This window comes from Oncorhynchus mykiss, chromosome 12 (assembly GCF_057628025.1).
Source record: "Oncorhynchus mykiss isolate SJ-2025 chromosome 12, ASM5762802v1, whole genome shotgun sequence".
NCBI lineage: Eukaryota > Metazoa > Chordata > Actinopteri > Salmoniformes > Salmonidae > Oncorhynchus > Oncorhynchus mykiss.
In genome coordinates this window covers 67221929-67241752 of record NC_143033.1, presented here as the reverse complement: position 1 = coordinate 67241752, position 19824 = coordinate 67221929, and the positions used below count along the sequence as shown (strand labels likewise).

The 19824-nt window shown below is 41.2% G+C and overlaps 1 protein-coding gene across 2 annotated transcripts; it reads left to right on the top strand.

Moving 5' to 3' along the window:
- Positions 1 to 314: 314 nt before the first annotated feature.
- Positions 315 to 19727, top strand: LOC110537999 (autoimmune regulator). 2 transcript variants are annotated; one of them, XM_021624505.3, is made up of 16 exons: positions 315 to 957; positions 1735 to 1909; positions 2141 to 2371; positions 2526 to 2645; positions 4248 to 4381; positions 6521 to 6568; positions 6751 to 6807; positions 7129 to 7171; positions 11351 to 11554; positions 12097 to 12236; positions 12786 to 12854; positions 17715 to 17833; positions 17986 to 18103; positions 18279 to 18353; positions 18539 to 18682; positions 18868 to 19727. In XM_021624505.3, the coding sequence occupies exons 1-16, from the start codon at positions 814 to 816 to the stop codon at positions 18979 to 18981; spliced, it is 1935 nt and encodes a 644-aa protein (XP_021480180.3). In that variant the 5' UTR covers positions 315 to 813; the 3' UTR covers positions 18982 to 19727. The 2 variants fall into 2 exon arrangements, with proteins under 2 accessions (XP_021480180.3, XP_090049178.1); XM_090193052.1 differs by lacking the exons at positions 4248 to 4381; positions 6521 to 6568; positions 6751 to 6807; positions 7129 to 7171 and having other exon boundaries at positions 392 to 957.
- The last annotated feature ends 97 nt before the right edge of the window (positions 19728 to 19824 follow it).

Sequence of the window (19824 nt, the reverse complement as noted above, 5' to 3'; positions counted from 1 at the left end):
TACAATCACAGCAGTTAAATCGACATTAATTGATGGAAAATGATCTGGGGTGTTTAATGAGGAAGAATTAACATTTAAATTCCTTTGTTAGTCAAGTTAGCTCTCAAGAATGATTGTTTTGATGGAAAACCGTATTTTGCTTCTTCTGTCGTTACAAGTTATGTTGATATTCCTTCTTTATTCGCTCGATAACGTTATGGGGAAATTGTTTATTGACTAAATAAGGCAACTCCTCGCTTACAGGCCTTGTGGTCCAGTGTTGAGTGGTATTTGGCCTAGACATTTCATTGAGACCTGTCAACCCTTCCGCCAATGGCTACAACGGCTAAATTACTTCCGAACAAGGAGGGTCCACGGAGCTCCTCACATATAGAATGAGTAAAAAAAATCTATAGCCTCTCCCCTTGTGGCTCATATGAAATCACATGAACACTTTCACTTTCCAAACATCACTTGAAGCGTACTTCCGGGCTTGCGGGATATCTATTTTATATTCGAAAATAACTTTAATAACAACTTGTTGGCCTACAGTTGAAAACGTTTTCATTACGTCCTCTACGTCCTTCTTCCAAACGCGCGTCTATTGGTATGTGCATTCGTCTGAATGAATCAATCCGCCCGGGGCCTGTATTGAAATGTAAATAGACTACATAATGTCAATCAAACGTTAATTTATCAGTGTATATATATGCCACCCAATATGAACCGGATCGTTCATTATTAAACTATTAATAATATTCAGTGACCTGGTAAATATTAGATTTTTTTCGACAAAGAAAACTGTATTGAAGAGTTGCAGTTGCATCTGCGCCAATGGACCCGTTGGATTTTCTGACCGATGAGGAGTTACTGCGGTTTTTCCGCTGTAGTAGGACTGAGATGTCGTGCATGGAGCAACCACACACATTTCTTAACCAGCTCCGAGACCACAACCTCATTCCGGAAGAAATGTACAAGGTGAGAGCAGTAGACTGGACTGCTAAATTTCTATTCACACACCCGCCCATTCACTGGACTGGACCAAATCGGAACCAATCAAGGACGTCAATGTTTGGTTGGTCCGGTCTATACTGGCCTTGATTTTAACATCTTCAGACATCTAGTCGAATTTGTTCTCAACTGACTTGCCTAGTTAAATAAAGGTAAAATAAAATTGGCTATAATTGGTTCAGATTTGGTCCGGTTGGGATTTGGCCCAAACATTGACAGATGTTTATGGTTGAGAAATCATAGACATCTATGTTTCACAGGTTTGTACAGCACAGTAAATAAAAGTAAAGTATAGTTCAATACAGTAGAGCACAGTCTAATGTACTAATCTACTCTACTGAATTAAACAACTGTACTCTAATGTATTTAACTCTACTATATGTTACTGTACTCTACTGAAGTAAACTATACTGTATTGTACTATACTTTACTCTACTGAATAAACCCAGATTAAACTGTGTAACAAAAAAATTGTAATCTACAGAATTTATTTGGTCAAATTAACACCAGTTACTGTCCTATTGCTAGCTGGTAACAGGTCTCAGAATGTTATTGTATCAGTGGAAATTGGAGTTGATGATCATTGATTCATAATGCCTGATGTGTGTCCATAAATTCCTGTCTGTCACATGAATTGATTTGAGATGGTGGTTGCTAGAGAATCAAGTCTATCACTCCACTCCAGCCTTAATTTGACAACCCCCACAAATTGGACCATAGTTTTGTATTTGACCCCTCTTGCAGAAGCTGATTCGGATGAGGCGTAAGGAGGTGAGGGAGAAGGGTGTGTACCAGGTGTTGGACTGGGTGGAGGCAGAGAGGCCCAACAGCATCAAGGTGTTCTGGAACTGTGTGTTCAGGGACCACCTCCTGCAGCAGTACCCCACGTTACGCCTGCTCCGAAACCGCCTGCTGGACGGTCAGTTCTGGAGCCTTCACTCTTATTATTGTATTATTATGGCATTCGTTTGTATAAGTTAATATCAGTATATAATTATAATTCCTAGTTTATTATAAATGTAGCCACAATGGTGGAGACTTAGAAGTTGAGGTTCAATGCCCTGTCAAATTGATATTATAATATACTATAATTAGTTGTAAATGATTTAGGTTGTATGGTTTGCTAAATTTAGCCTCCAATCCCATGCAGGGTCGTTCACATTCTATGAGAAACTGCCAAAGAAGGTGGAGAAGGACGAGGAGGATAAAAAGAAGGCTTCAGCTGAAGGAGAAGAGGAGGATGAGGAAGAGGAGGAGGAGGTGAAAACAAGGAAAAATAGTAAAGAGAAAGAGAGAAGTGAGAGTGCTGAGGAGGAGCAGCCCAGCACATCCACCCAGTCCAACCCCAGTCAGAAGAGGAAAGTTCAGAGTCCGACCAACTGTGAGTCCCACGATTCATGCTGCCTTCTGGGAAAGAGGAGGACTTGAGTCAGAAAGTCTAAACTCCCTCTGTAACCTTTTTTAGGGGGTAAAATATTTTAATTTTAAATTTCAAGTCACATCTTAATGTTTGTCTGGAATGTGTCCCCATGCAGGTTTTGCTTCCAGGAAGGGGGAGAAAGATGACATCTGGACCTTGCCCATCCACAAGACCCAGCTCCCAGTCACCTGTGGGGACAAAGAAGGCATTCTCATCAGGAACAAGCTGGCCAAAGGTAGGTCGTAACAATGTACTTGTGATGTGATTCTCTGTGTTTCTGTGTAACGGTGGATGTGGTTCGGTCCCAATAACCGTGCCTGAGACCTTAAAGGGGCAATCTGCAGTTGCTACATTGGTTTTTGGACATTTATGACATGTATCTATTGATTCTTGAAGAATATAACTTAGAAATATCTTGTGAGTTTAGTTTAACTGACTTACCCCATTAGAACAAAATATAAGCTTGTTTAACTCCAGTGTTTGTTAACAAAGTAAATGTAAACACACACTATATACCCTCAAAACATGGTTAAAACTAGAATATTAATAGTATGGATGTTCAGTCTTTGCATCCATAGTCGATTTTATGAATTTGAGAGTGGTTACATTTCTCCAACCCAGAGGCCAGAGCCCATATCCACAAAGCATCTCAGAAAAGTTCCTAGGGATCCTGTTAAAACAAGTTTTAAGACAACAAAAAGACAACTCACAGTAGGTTTTAGAATGTCGTAAGATACTTCCCAGACAAATTCAGAGTCAGGATTAAAATCAACTCATAAAAGTTTATCTCAGCGCGTAATCACAACAGTTTGAGGTACCGCAAAGGACAGATAGTGATGACTCTCATTGACATTGTTGCAAATGATGGGGAATAACCAATCGCGATGAAGCATTGCCAGTTGTCAACTCCATACTGTAGGTAACACGCTTCAGGCAACCAGGGCGAATCTGACTGTAGCCTACATCAAAAATGTTGCAATGGTAAAAAGTTTGATGTAATTTTCACCTGGCACGATAACTTTTCCTACTGTAATATGTTGGCATGCATAACTTTTTTTTTTATTATGATGGTTTCTAAAAGTGGATTTTTTTTACAAGATTACCTTTATATCAACACACTTGTCACTCACATTTAACAACTCTGAATCTCTCTGCCAAAGGAGGCATCAAGTCACTTGCTGATAATACTGCATACAACGTTGCATACGTTTGAAAGGTCTATCATTTCAGCATAAATCCTAGATGCCTTCAATTACTCAATTTATAGGCATGCCCAATTTAGACATATTTTTTTACAAAGTAATATTGCATTCCAAATTGATAACTTGAAATAACATGATGTAGGTAATTAAATCATCTAAAAGAAAAATGTGTTTATTTATTAGCCTAGTGGTTATAAGTATTTAGGCATATAGTCGTGAAATAGGTCTCATACTGTTACATGTACAGTAGGTCTAGAATATTTATGGATTGATCATATAGAAATATTAAAACATTATTTTAACAACTCCAAAGTAATTGCATGTGGGGCAGGAACCACAGATTGCTGCATTTTTCTATTATCAAGACACCTGCTGATAACCCTTAACTGGTTAGGACAGTTTATGAGGTGAACAAAATATCTGTCGACAAGGTGTGACTTTTATGACTAAATGCATAGCTTTTATGTTTACCCATCAGCACTTACAATAAATGTTCTACTCTGAGACCCTTTGTGGATACGGGCCCAGATCTAATTCATAGGTTTTAGTGGGTTAACACAGTAGTGTGATGTGCAGGAGACACAGTCAGGCACGTGTACTACAGTCAATTTGACTTCCTCAATGGTCTGTCTCAGGGGAGAAGTGCATTGTGGTCCAGGGTCGCTGGTTCACCCCAAGTGGCTTTGAGGAATTTGGGGGGAAGAAGAGCAGTAAGAAGTGGAAGTACAGTATCCGCTGTAGCGGCACCACTCTGGGAGAACTGATCCAGGTACAGCATATATTTTGATTTGATTTATTTGACCATTTAAAAACACAATTCAACCAGACATGGATACATTGCATTTAAATATATATAAAATTTTCATCAAATATAACACAGAAAGGTGGCCACGTGTGTCTCTATTATGCGTGGAAATACTTAGGAACAGATTTCCCAAATGTAAAATCACTTGGAGCTGATTTCCTGGTGTTGTTACAGTTTTTTATGTCCAACAATAAAAATTCAACAACTGGTGCTCAGAAAACTTGGTGGGCCAAATAAAACCACCAGCGGGCCAAATTCAGCCCGCAGGCCGCCAGTTGGGGAGCCCTGTTTTATAGGCTATACTGTAGGGGTTTCCTGTAGGTTTTATTAACTGCATGTGCAGTCCGGCAATATCAATTATGCGTGTGCTTTGAATTAATACCGACTTTGTGTGAAGTAAATACGCTATGCTGAAGGCTTCCATGCGACAACCAGTTAGGATATTGTAATATTTTATGTTTTGCTAATCTGATGCGGCTCATGTTGTCTATTTTGTGGAATTGCATTAGTGCTGACATTGGGGGAAAATGTCACTTCATTTTTTGGGGGAAATATGAAGAGTGTTGCTGGGTCAGTCAGGGATCCCGGTTACCCATGTAAATCCCTAACACCCCACACACACTTAACATGTACACACATGCATACTGACGCCACACACACACACACACACACACACACACACACACACACACACACACACACACACATACGCTGCTGCTACTGTTTATTATATATCCTGTTGCCTAGTCACGTTACCCCCATTTACAGTACATAGCTACCTCAATTACCTCGTTATCTTTAACTCTGCATTGTTGGAAAAGGACCTGTAAATAAGCATTTCACTGTTAGTTTACACCTGTTGTTTACGAAGCGTGTAAATAAAATATAATTTGATTCTATTTTATAAGCCATCAAACACACTCTGCACTTCTTACAACTAGCCCAATCACAGGGTTGGATGTAGTTAGTAGTTTATTCCTTTTGTAACAAGAAGTGAAGCAATATAGCAAGCACATTCTTAGAAATAGCCTTTCTTTGATCAAACAATATTCCTAACAAAATTCAGCATTTTATGCCCTAAGAATGTGACAGGAAAAATATGTGTTTGAGAGAGAGGCAACAAAGGGATCTCTTTATAACACAAGCACAAAATATATTTTGTTGTGCACTGGCAGTGGCAATGTTGATAGTGACAACCATCCCCAGCTATCCCCTTAATGATAATTAAAGACATGCTCAGGAACTTTGGTGTATAGTAAGTAAACATCAATTCAATTCACCTCAATATTTTGTCATGCTGACATGAATTGACCAGGTGGATGAGTTCTTTCGAAGAATTCACGCATTTTTTTAATATATTTTTTTATTTGACCCCTTTTTCGTGGTATCCAATTGTTTAGTAGCTACTATCTTGTCTCATCACTACAACTCCCGTACGGGCTCGGGAGAGACGAAGGTTGAAAGTCATGTGTCCCCTGATACACAACCCAACCAAGCCGCACTGCTTCTTAACACAGCGCCATCCAACCCGGAAGCCAGCTGCACCAATGTGTCGGAGGAAACACCATGCACCTGGCAACCTTGGCTAGCGCGCACTGTGCCCAGGCCGCCACAGGAGTCACTGGTGCGCGATGAGACAAGGATTTCCCTACCGGCCAAACCCTCCCTAACCCGGACGACGCTAGGGCAATTGTGCGTCGCCCCACGGACCTCCCGGTCGCGGGGGCACGGCTGGCGCTGCAGTACAGCGCCCTTAACCACTGTGCCACCCGGGAGGCCCAGAATTCACACATTTTAACTTAAAAAATATTACACAGCTCCATTTAGGTTGCTGGTTATTAGCACTGTGACAACCAACCCGTGAGACAACCAACCCCGATCTCCCCTACTCTTACCACAGCATATCGGTTTATCATTACATATATCAGAAAAATGGTCCAGATGGAGCAACGAACTATAGCTACATTATAACCTTTTTGTTTTTCTGTAAAGAAACTAACTCTACAGGTATTTCACTGATATGCCATTCAGTCACTCAACACTAAAAATCTATGTCGGTCCCCCTTTCTCTACCCCCTCCCATCACCATCCCACCCACTTCAGGAAGGTCATTTAACTTCACCAGACTTTAAAAGAAGAAAAAGTGCACAGGTAGGAGACCAATCTTTCAAAATATCACATCCTCTGGATTAACAGCCAAACTTCATTTGACTATTTAGTTGTACAAATGCCCTCAAATGCTTAGTTCACCCACATCATTCTATGTAAAAATGACTTTGTAAGAACTGAATTAAAAAATATATCCTTGCCTTTAACAACTGAATGTAATCCAGGATCACCACCCTGGTTCCTCATCCACTGTTCGGAGGTCCCTACAAATGAATAGAACGGTAACACATCATTGCAATTCGGATTCTCTAAGTAGAGCCTGATACCATGCTGGGTATATGAAGATGTGGGACCATTAAAAGTGCAAAGAAAGTGCTGCATCGTCATAGCATCTGAATACATGTTGTTTATAAATGTTAGTCATGAATCAGTTTTATTGCAACATCTAAACTTGACAACAGCTTAGCCTTAGCCGTTGATATTGTGATGTTTATACGGGGATAAATTGAATTTTCGTTGTACATGTTCTTACCATATTAGACAAAGAGTCTATTATGGGACTGATATATGTAAAACTGGTCTGTTCCTTTTCTCCTATCTAGAGAGCACTGTTTCCCTCCAACCAATATTTGGGCTCAATCACACGTATGTACACCAATAACAACTTAATTAAATCTTTCTGAATCCTTTAGACATGACTATCTGGTAAAGGGGATGGTGTTGTCTCTCTAACTGTATTTTTTGATGTTATAACATTTTGTGAATAACGCAGGCCTAACCCTTCACACTTACAGTGCATTTGGAAAGTATTCAGACCCCTTGACTTTTTCCACATTTTGCAACGTTACAGCATTAAAACTGTAATATCTTATGTTTCACCGAGTCGTGGCTGAACGACGACACAGATAATATAGAATTGGCGGGATTTTCCATGCACCGGCAGAACAGAGAAGAAGCTATGTCTGGTAAGGCGAGGGGTTTGGGGGTGTGTCTTTTTGTCAATAACAGCCGGTGCGCAATGTCTAATATTAAAGAAGTATCGAGGTATTGCTCGCCTGAGGTAGAGTACCTGATGATAAGCTGTAGACCACACTATTTACCAAGAGAGTTCTCATCTATATTATTCGTAGCTGTCTATTTACCACCACAGACCGATGCTAGCACTAAGACCACACTCAACCAACTCTATAAGGCCATAAGCAAACAAGAAAATGCTCATCCAGAAGCGGCGCTCCTAGTGGCCGGGGACTTTAATGCAGGCAAACTTAAAACAGTTTTACCAAATCTTTACCAGCATGTCACATGTGCAACCAGAGGGAAAAAAACTCTAGACCCCCTTTACTCCACACACAGAGATGAATACAAAGCAATCCCCCGCCCTCCGTTTGGCAAATCTGACCATAATTATATCCTCCTGGTTCCTGCTTACAAGCAAAAATGAAAAGGAGGAAATACCAGTGACACTCTCAATACGGAAGTGGTCAGATGACACGGATGCTACGCTACAGGACAGTTTTGCTAACACAGACTGGAATATGTTCCGGGATTCATCCACTGGCATTGAGGAGTATACCACCTCAGTCATTGGCTAACCAGACAAACCATCAAACAAGCAAAGCGACCATACAGGATTAAGATTGAATCCTACTACACCGGCTCTGACGCTCGTCAGATGTGGCATGGCTTGGAAACTATTACGGACTACAAAGGGAAACCCAGACGCGAGCTGCCCAGTGACACGAGCCTACCAGACAAGCAAAATGCCATTTATGCTCACTTCAAGGCAAACAACACTGAAGCATGCACAAAAGCACCAGCTGTTCTGGATGACTGTGTGATAGCGCTGTCAGTAGCCGATGTGAGCAAGACCTTTAAACAGGTCAACATTCACAAAGCCGCGGGGCCAGACGGATTACCAGGATGTGAACTCAAAGCATGCACGGACCAACTGGCATTTTCAACCTCAGACTGAGTCTGTTATACCTACAAGCAGACCACCGTAGTGCCTGTGCGAAGGTAACGAAGGAAGCGAAGGTAACCTGCCTAAATTATTACTGCCCCATAGCACTCACATCGGTAGCCATGAAGTGCTTTGAAAGACTGGTCATGGCTCACATCAACAGCATCCTCCCAGACACTCTAGGCCCACAAAGCTCATCACTAAGCTAAGGGCCCTGGGACTAAACACCCCCTCTGCAACTGGATCCTGGACTTCCTGACGGGCCACCCCCAGGTGGTAAGTGTAGGCAACAACACGTCTGCCACACTGATCCTCAGCACTGAGGCCTCTCAGGGGTGTGTACTTAGTCCCCTACTGTACTCCCTGTTCACCCCAGACTGCATGGCCAAACACGATTCCAACAACGTCATTAAGTTTGCTGACGACACAACAGTGGTAGGCCTGATCACGACAATGATGACACAGCCTATAGGGAGGAGGTCAGAGAACTGGCAGTGTGGTACCAGGACAACAACCTCTCCCTCAATGTGAACAAGACAAAGGAACTGATCGTGGACTACAGGAAAAGGTGGGCCAAACAGGCCCCCATTAACATGACGGGGCTGTAGTGGAGCGGTCGAGCGTTTCAAGTTCCTTGGTGTCCATTTGTTTTGTATACTGCTACTACTCACTATTTATTATCTATGCATAGTCACTTCACCCCTACCTACATATACAAATTACCTCAACTAACCTGTACCCCCGCACACTGACTCAGTACCGGTACCCCCTGTATATAGCCTCGTTATTGTTATGTTGTGTAATTCTTTTTTTTTAACTTAATTTTATTTGGTAAATGTTTTCTTAAACAACATTGCAGTTCAAGAAGAGTTAAGGGCTTGTAAGTAAGCATTTCACAGTAAGGTATACATTGGTTTTATTCGGCGCATGTGACAAATACGGTTTGATTTGATTTATTCTTAATGGATGAAAAAAAATAATCCCTCATCAATCTACTCTCTTTCTTTCTCTCTCTCGGAGGACCTGAGCCATAGGACCATGCCCCAGGAATACCTGACATGATGACTCCTTGCTGTCCCCAGTCCACCTGACTGTGCTGCTGCTCCAGTTTCAACTATTCTGCCTTATTATTATTCGACCATGCTGGTCATTTATGAACATTTGAACATCTTGACCATGTTTTGTTATAATCTCCACCCGGCACAGCCAGAAGAGGACTGGCCACCCCACATAGCCTGGTTCCTCTCTAGGTTTCTTCCTAGGTTTTGGCCTTTCTAGGGAGTTTTTCCTAGCCACCGTGCTTCTACACCTGCATTGCTTGCTGTTTGGGGTTTTAGGCTGGGTTTCTGTACAGCACTTTGAGATATCAGCTGATGTACGAAGGGCTATATAAATAAATTTGATTTGATTTGATTTGATTTACTCACAATACCCCATAATGACAAAGCAGAAACTCTTACAAATTTCTTAAAAAATTAAAATCTGAAATTTCACATTTACATAAGTATTCAGACCCTTTACTCAGTACTATATTGAAGCATCTACAGCCTCAAGTCTTCTTGGGTATGATGCTACAAGCTTGGCACACCTATATTTGGGGAGTTTCTCCAATTCTTCTCTACAGATCCTCTCAAGCTCTGTCAGGTTGGATGGGGAGTGTCTCTGCACAGCTATTTTCAGGTCTCTCCAGAGATGTTTGATCGGGTTCAAGTCCGGGCCTCTGGCTGGGCCACTGAAGGACATTAAGAGACTTGTCCCGAAGCCACTCCTGCATCGTCTTGGCTGTGTGCTTTGGGTTGTTATCTTGTTGGAATGTGAACCTTCGCCCTGTACCCATCCTCGCCAACACCTTCTGCCTTTTTATTTTTGTACATTTAGATTTGAACAGAAACTGTGTTTTCTACATAAATATACAAGGATGTCCTTAGCGCTCTGGAGCAGGTTTTCATCAAGGATCTCTCTGTACTTTCCTCTGTTCATCTTTCCCTCAATCCGGACTAATCTCCCAGTCCCTGCCGCTGAAAAACATCCCTACAGCATGATGCTGCCTCCACCATGCTTCACCGTAGGGATGGTGCCCGGTTTCCTCCATACATGATGCTTGGCATTCAGGCATTCATCATACCAGAGAATCTTGTTTCTCGTGGTCTAAGAGTCATTTAGGTGCCTTTTGGAAAACTCCAAGTGGGCTGTCATGTGCTTTTTACTGAGGATTGTCTTCCGTCTAGCCACTCTACCGTAAAGGCCTGATTGGTGGAGTGCTGCAGAGAAGGCCTCCATTTAAGAATGATGGAGGCCACTGCCTCCTTGGGGACCTTAAATGCAACAGAAATGTTATTGTACCCTTCCCCAGATCTGTGCTGACACAATCCTGTCTCTGAGCTCTACGGACAATTCCTTCAACCTCATGGCTTGGTTTTTGCTCTAACATGCACTATTCAACTGTGGGACCTTATATATAGACAGGTGTGTGCATTTCCAAATCATGTACAATCAATTGAATTTACCACAGGTGGAATCCAATCAAGTTGTAGAAACATCTCAAAGATGATCAATGGAAACAGGATGCACCTTATCTTAATATTGAGGCTCATAGGAAAGGGTCTGAGTACTTATGTAAATAAGGTATTGCTGTTTTTATTTGTAATAAATTAGCAAACATTTCTGAAAACCAGTTTTTTCTTTGTCATTATGGGGTTTTGTGTGTAGATTGATGAGGAAAAAAACTGATTTAATACATTTTAGAATAAGGCTGCAAAGTAACAAAATGCAGATCAAGTGAAGGGGTCTGAATACTTTCCGAATGCATCGTCAACTATAGTCAACCATCTTTCCCTAAACCTTTTTGTTTATCTTTACTTCAGAATCTGAGGAGGATGATGATGAGGAGGACGAGGTAGCGGAAGAAGCAGAGCAGGAAAGAGAGGAAGGAGAGAGAGAAGAGCAGGCATACACTGCTGAAGGAGGGAGCAGGAAAGGAGGCAGCCATGGTGCTGTGAAAAAGTCTGTCTTCAAAGTCACCTGTGGAGACATCAATGGGATGCTACATAAGGATCGGTTTGCATCAGGTACATATTTTATTATTTCAAGGTTTAATAAAAAATAAGAAAATCCTACAGCTGTGAGAGCTTCCCATGTCTGTAACACTCTGCCTTCAGACACACGTAACTGCGCCATACATACTGTAACCTAAAGACATGGCTAAAGGAAAATCAGATGTGTGAACACGTGAAATTAGCTGTATATAGCCACTTTCCATGTTGTCTGTAGTTTGTGAGGCGTGTAGATATTGTTTGTTAATTTTCTGTATTTTGTTTGGTTGCCTTTTGTGTCATTGCTCTTTCTGTCTTCGCACTAAGTGTTAGTTGTCATATGTTGCTCTCTGCTCTGTATTTGCTCATTGTCTGTCTGTACAGCGACTATGGTCAAAAATGTGCTGACTGACTAAAACCGGCACTTGTACTGAATGTCCCCACAAAAATAACCGTAATATTATCGATAATACACTACAGGTTCTTTTACCATAGCCCTATGTCACTCTGGTCAGCTGTAGTGACCCATATTGGATTCATTTGAGTTTGTCCTGTCCCTATCTTCTCTGTTGCCCCAGGGTTGTGTGGAAAGAGCATCCGTACGGAGCTGCGCTGGATGACCCCGGTGGAGTTTGTGAAGGGGGAGTCAGCTCTGGAAGATCCCTCCTGGAAGAAAGACATCCAGTGGGACGGGAAACCACTCAGCGTCCTCATCAAGGTACAGAGGGAAAGAGAACAGAGAGAAAGAGAGGAAGAAAGATGAGGGGGAAATAATGTGTGTTTGGCACTTACCAACCTACTGTACAAGGAATGGCTTAAGATAGTCTGACTGATCTTTAAGTGTTGAAAACATTTCCCTTCTTCAAAAAGGGGGGGCGACGCACAATTGGCCTAGCGTCGTCCGGGTTAGGGAGGGTTTGGCCGGTAGGGATATCCTTGTATCATCGCGCACCAGCGACTCCTGTTGGGGGGCCAGGTGCAGTGCACGCTAACCAAGGTCGCCAGGTGCACGGTGTTTCCTCCGACACATTGGTGCGGCTGGCTTCCGGGTTGAATGGGCACTGTGTTAAGAAGCAGTGCGGCTTGGTTGGGTTGTGTTTCGGAGGACGCATGGCTTTCGACCTTGGTCTCTCCCGAGCCCGTACGGGAGTTGTAGCGATGAGACAAGATAGTAACTACTAATAATTGGATACTATGAAATTGGGGAGAAAAAAGGGGGTAAAAAGAAATAATTAAAAAAAGGTCTTTGTTTGTTTCTCATTTTCAGAGTAAGATCTTGGTCATCCACTCTCTCCTGTGTAAGTGCAAGCTGTGCAGCTCCACAGCCAAAGACAGGGTAAGCTTCCGCCTCGATCCTCAGGAACATGATGGCACCCACTTACCAATCAGCCAATCACATTGGTTAAACAAATGCTTCAGTTGTAATAATGAAATTCCAAGATGTTTCTTAACATCACTGTATAGGGAATGAATGAATGAATGAATGACATTTTCATGTCAAATCATCAGTTGGCAACCCATCCCTTACGGGATTAATTGACACATAAACAAGCATTACAATGATTCACAGTGATAATTCAGTGATAATTCTTCTGGTGTTCTGCGCAGTGTGCACTGTATAAATAATGAAAAATAAATCAGTACATAATAGTAGATAAGGTTTTTCAAGCAATAATAATAATAACCCTAGAACAGTAAAAATAATAAAAAATAAATACAGAAAAATTCTACAGAAGGTGTTTCAACCTGATCTCGCGCAAAGAGAAGATTCAAATGTGAGAGGCCTACAATATCTATAGACAGATGTGCACTTTGCTATATAAAAACTAAATACTTTTTGAATTTAATTCTAGGTTGCCCATTTTTCTTTTATTCCAAGCTTAACAAAAAATTTCAGAGAACAGAAATACACAAAGTACAAAAAACATTTAAGTTTCTCCTCATCACTCAGCCACATATTGCCAGGGTAAATCTGGTGGGTTCCTGAAATAAGGACAAGTGTATATATATCGTGGTAGAAAGTGCAATGGATGATAAAATTAATGTTATTCTTTATTTCTTCGAGGTCACAATAGTTACATAGTTTTTCCTCATCCATTTTACCATTATCCTGACCTGTTTCAATACGCACGGGCAATATCCCTGATCTTACACATAACAATCTCTTGCTTTAAGTAGGTTGTACATAATATACTGTATCTCTCACACACAAATTCACCCTTAATCAAACAAAGGGTTCTCAATTTGGGTTTATGAATCATCTCCCCCACCCATTTATTTTCATATTACGTCGACAGTTGTTTTTTAATAGTGTCTGTCTCCCTTAATTTGGTTTTTGTGCAAATGTTAAGTCAGACTGCTGGAAAAGGTTTGACATTTTGGTTGCCCAGGCTCCTCCTGTGAACAGATCCCATTGAAAACTTTCCTGGCAAAAGGCATATCCAACAGTCTATTCCAAAGTCTCACTATGCACGCCTTCCATCTCACCTCACAGGGATCCCAGCCCATGTCCAGGTTAATGCCAGTGCAAAGTTGTGGACACTTAGAAAATAACATACTGCTTTGAGATACCTCTTAGCAACTCACACTCCTGCTGAACAGTCCAGAACAGGACACACACGTCTGATAAAGTTTGGAATATGTGGCAAATACAATATCTCTGTATTTTGGTTTTTCCTATAACTCCCCCAAGAACTCTACTTGCTGAGTCAGCCAGAGCAGATGTGCCATATAGGAAGGTCATATGTTCATCAATATAATTGCTACTAAACTCAATAATTTCATCACCACAACAAATCATGATTCTCAATATTTTTGCACCAATTGACTGCACATAATAACATTTTCCGCAGGTCTTGTTCAGTTTCTGCCATTAAAATAATATCATCAGCATTTCATCATCATAGGGTGCATTCGGAAAGAATTCAGACCTGTTGACTTTTTCCACATTTTGTTACGTTTCAGCCTTATTCTAAAATTGCTTCAATATTTTTTTTCTCATCAATCTACCCCGTAATGACAAATTGAAAACAGTATTTTAAAAATGTTTGCAAATTTAGAAAAAACTAAAAACAGATACCTTATTTACATAAGTATTCAGACCCTTTCCTATGAGACTCAATATTGAGCTAAGGTGCATCCTGTTTCCATTGATCATCCTTGAGATGTTTCTACAAATTGATTGGATTCCACCTGTGGTAAATTCAATTGATTGGACATGATTTGGAAAGGCACACACCTGTCTATATATAAGGTCCCGCAGTTGAATAGTGCATGTTAGAGCAAAAACCAAGCCATGAGGTTGAAGGAATTGTCCGTAGAGCTCAGAGACAGGATTGTGTCAGCACAGATCTGGGGAAGGGTACAATAACATTTCTGTTGCATTTAAGGTCCCCAAGGAGGCAGTGGCCTCCATCATTCCTAAATGGAAGCCTTCTCTGCAGCACTCCACCAATCAGGCCTTTACGGTAGAGTGGCTAGACGGAAGACAATCCTCAGTAAAAAGCACATGACAGCCCACTTGGAGTTTTCCAAAAGGCACCTAAAGGACTCTTAGACCACGGGAAACAAGATTCTCTGGTATGATGAATGCCTGAATGCCAAGCATCATGTATGGAGGAAACCGTGCACCATTCCTACGGTGAAGCATGGTGGAGGCAGCATCATGCTGTAGGGATGTTGTTCAGCGGCAGGGACTGGGAGATTAGTCCGGATTGAGGGAAAGTTGACTTTTTCCACATTTTGTTACGTTTCAGCCTTATTCTAAAATTGCTTCAATATTTTTTTTCTCATCAATCTACCCCGTAATGACAAATTGAAAACAGTATTTTAAAAATGTTTGCAAATTTAGAAAAAACTAAAAACAGATACCTTATTTACATAAGTATTCAGACCCTTTCCTATGAGACTCAATATTGAGCTAAGGTGCATCCTGTTTCCATTGATCATCCTTGAGATGTTTCTACAAATTGATTGGATTCCACCTGTGGTAAATTCAATTGATTGGACATGATTTGGAAAGGCACACACCTGTCTTAATAAGGTCCCACAGTTGACAGTGAGGTTGAAGGAATTGCAGGAGCTCTATGGACAGCATAGAATGTTCCCAATAACACAGTGGCCTCCATCACTCTAAAAATGGAAGAAGTTTGGAACCACTAAGACTCTTCCTAGAGCTGGTCTGCCTTGCCAAATTGAGCAATCGGGGGTGGTGGGCCTCGTCAGGGAGGTGCCCAGGAACCCGATGGACACTCTGACAGAGCTCAAGAGGTCCTCTGTGGAAAATGGGAGAACCTTCCAAAAGGACAACCATCTCTGAAGTACTCCACCAATCAGGCACTCCACCAATCAGATGGAAGCCACTCCTCAGTAAAAGGCGCATAACAACCCGCTTGGAGTTTGCCAAAGGGCACTTAAAGAACTCAGACCATGAGAAACAAGATTCTCTGGTCTGATGAAACCAATATTGAACTCTTTGGCCTGAATACCAATCGTCACGTCTGGAGGAAACCAGGCAGTTTAATAAGGCTGTAACTTAACAAAATCTGGAAAAAGTCAAGGGTTCTGAATACTTTCAGAATGCATTGTATCTTCCTCCAATATTGAACTGTTTTAATTTATTTCACCTGTCATGACGTTGGCCTGGGGGTAGGTTTATGACAGTCATAAATACCTCTTCCCCCCTTTTTCCTCTCTCTACCCTACTGATGTTACATTTGCAAAACCCTTGGTTAACATAGAGATTCTGGGAACATCAGAAGGTGGGGGGAAATTAACTATATTCTGGTAATCCGACGAACTGAACATATGCGGTGGTACTTAATGAATATGATGTCAGTTCGGTTATCATCTGAGACATTCTCATCAATAATAAGATGACAAACTCTACAGTGGAAAGTCTACACATCAGAGTTATCGGATTCACATGGAATTGTTGTTCAATTTAAATGTTTGAATATGAAATGTTTCGTGATGCGATGAAATGTGATTTTAGCTTCTAAAATGTGAGATTTGGGTTTTCATAAGGTAGGGGGCTCTGCTAAATCAGTGGCCCGCCCCTGTGAAGGGACATGGGCTATAAAACTTTTCAAACACGCCCTCCTCTCCCTTCCTATATAAGCCCTTGACAACAATATAACCTCCTTTTCCGAGGACGACGGTCCGATGTCAGAATGGTTCAGATAATAACTACAGAAAGAAGCCAACATCAGCGTGAGCTTTGGTTGCGAATGGTATGAACTCTTAATCACTACAGAAATGATACCTCCTAGCCGTTGAGTTAGCAACAGCCGCTGCAAACGAGGGTTAGGAAGGAACAGACAGAGCATCCCGTCTACCACACAACGACGTTACTACAACGTATTCAATTTACCAGCAGAGACATTCTTCAGGGGACAAAGAACTTGGTTGGGCAACATGGCCTTCCATCTACCGAAGCGCAGCTCAGAGTAAATATTTATTGCATTTTCCTCTTCCAAATGAGAGGTAATTTAGAATGCATAAGATACTGTATTTACAATAGCACAGCTTCACCCTTTGTTCCTCAGTCTTCTCGCTCTTTCACTCAAACCCAGCCCCTTTTCTTTTGTGTAACCAGCTGTCATATCTGTTCCGCCCGCTAGGGACGTTTTCCTTTATGACGTAATTTGTAATCAAGTTATGACTTAAATATGTGTATGTGTAATTCTGTGTGATTAGTTAGGTATTTAGTAAATAAATAATTAAACCCAATTTTGTATTGCTGATTCAACTTGTTAGCCAGGGTTCGTGCAGGTAACTAAGAATTTACAACTTTCAGATGAGACTGAATTAAGATGACGATTAATATTGACTGCTATTGATGTAAAATATTACTAGGTCTTTAAGAGTTTATTCGGAAGATAAGAGCTCTGTAAATATCATTTTGTAGTGCCCGACTCTAGTTAATTACATTTACATGATTAGCTCAATCAGGTAATATTAATTAGAATAGCATGTCATATCACTTAATCCGGCATAGCCAAAGACACGACACACCAAATCATTAATAAAACATAGCAAACAGAGTCTTTGATCCGGAGTCTCCTTGTTTTACACCCAAGAGTGTGAGAAACCAATATGCACGATATTCGTTAACACACAAACAGACAGTTGGTGCTTGATTGTTAACCATTTCCTTCTCACCTTCCTCTCCTCTCTGTCTTGGCATCATGATCAGGATAACGATGACGACTGCTTCATCTGTAGAAGCCAGGGTAGCTTGATATGCTGTGATGAGTGTCCTCGCTCCTTCCATCAGAGATGTCATCTTCCTAATGTGGATGACGCTATGCTGGGGTGAGAAGAGTTGAGGGTTGATGAGAGACAGAGATTGATACAAGAGAAAGTATGTTTCTTCTGTGTTGGTAAACTTAGCTGTCAGATTATTTGTGCACTATTGAAATGTTGTGTGTGTGTGTGTGTGTGTGTGTGTGTGTGTGTAATCACAGGGATGATCGTCCGTGGTTGTGTACATTCTGTGTACTGAGGGCCAGTCAGTCGTGGAGTTACCCCACACAAATGACCTACCAGGAAGCCTTGACCTGCCGAATCTCTGACCACCCACTGGTGAGGGGCCTGAATGAATGACATCTACCATTGGGCAAATTGCCTTCAATCAATCGACCTATCGGTCTGTCTGTCCATTATAAACATCACTATATACTTGACATTAAATAATTATTCAGACTTAAAATGTAAACAGTCTTTGATCAGTCACATAATGGTGTGTTTACTCTGACAGGAATGCCAGTACCTCCTGCTGTGTCTCTACCATGCAGATGAGGACCACATCTTTGTGAAAGATCCTTGCATCCATGTATGTTTGCTTGGTTCTCTCTCTGTGTGTGCATGTCTGTCTGTGTGCATCTGTGTCTGTCTGTGTGCATCTGTGTGTGTGTGTGTGTGTGTGTGTGTGTGTGTGTGTGTGTGTGTGTGTGTGTGTGTGTGTGTGTGTGTGTGTCAAAGTTAACATATATCTCCATCTGTGTGTTTCATTGCCAGGTGAGAAACTACACCAGTGTGATAAAGACCCCTATATGGCTGGACAGGGTTGTGGAGAAGCTGCAGCAGAATCTCTACCAAACAGTGCAACACTTTGTGTCTGATGTGTTGCTTATCTTCACCAACTGTGCCACATTTAACAGGGTAAGACTGCACTACTGCAGTATCCAATGTGAAGACTCCATGAAAATCTTGGAATTATTGCTAGTCAACTTTACTTGTGCTAATGCATGAATAACAATGTATCTTTGCTAAATGAGTTGTTTAGTGCATTTCTAGTTTGTTTATTATGTTTTCTCTACAAATGTGTCTGCCTTTTTTTAATGAAGGACAATGCAGAGTTCCGTGTGATGGGCGAAAGATTGAAGGATCTATTTGAGAGAGAGTTCAAGAGTACATTCAGCATCCAACTTCAGCATCCAACTGCATCCAACGGCCAGTAGAACCTGTACTGTACTCTCACTATTTTTTGTATTTTTTATTTTTTTTAACCTTTATTTAACCAGGTAGGCTAGTTGAGAACAAGTTCTCATTTGCAACTGTGACCTGGCCAAGATAAAGCAAAGCAGTTCGACACATACAACAACACAGAGTTACACATGGAATAAACAAACATACAGTCAATAAAACAGTAGAAAAATCTATATACAGCATGTGCAAATGAGGTAGGATAAGAGAGGTAAGGCAATAAATAGGCCATGGTGGCGAAGTAATTACAATATAGCAATTAAACACTGGAATGGTAGAATGTACAGAAGATGAATGTGCAAGTAGAGATACTGGGGTGCAAAGGAGCAAGATAAATAAATAAATACAGTATGGGGATGAGATAGATTGGATGGGCTATTTACAGATGAGCTATGTACAGGTGCAGTGATCTGTGAGCTATGAGACAACAGGGAATATTCACCATGCCCTGGTCTTTCTATAGAGCCTTCATACAGACTTGCATGTACATTGTTATCCATCTAGTCATTTCATGAATTTACTTAATTCATTCTAACAGTCAAAATGGGTGTGTCATAATAATTGAAATATAATGGTGATAAAATTTAATTTCATCTCTCATGCAAGAAAGAGCCTTAGAATGTTTTACCTTCCAGGTTCTTACTTCTGGTTAGGCCTCACTATATTTATGTTCAGGGATTCTGTTGAAAATAAACTCATGAATTTCTGAAACAATGTAGAACATACTGTAGGTCTACTTGTTTGACTGTGTGTAGCCTTCCAGAATGTGGTTCTGTTGAGGAGAATATCATCAGAGCAGAAGCGCCCTCTTCAGGGCA

What these genes read in the sequence shown, in the direction of transcription:
- LOC110537999 (XM_021624505.3), top strand. Translation starts at nt 814, where the DNA reads ATGGACCCGTTGGATTTTCTGACCGATGAGGAGTTACTGCGGTTTTTC. An exon ending in GAATCTCTGACCACCCACTG is followed by an intron (nt 18,104 to 18,278) that starts GTGAGGGGCCTG and finishes TTACTCTGACAG; the next exon opens with GAATGCCAGTACCTCCTGCT. An exon ending in TGAAAGATCCTTGCATCCAT is followed by an intron (nt 18,354 to 18,538) that starts GTATGTTTGCTT and finishes TTTCATTGCCAG; the next exon opens with GTGAGAAACTACACCAGTGT.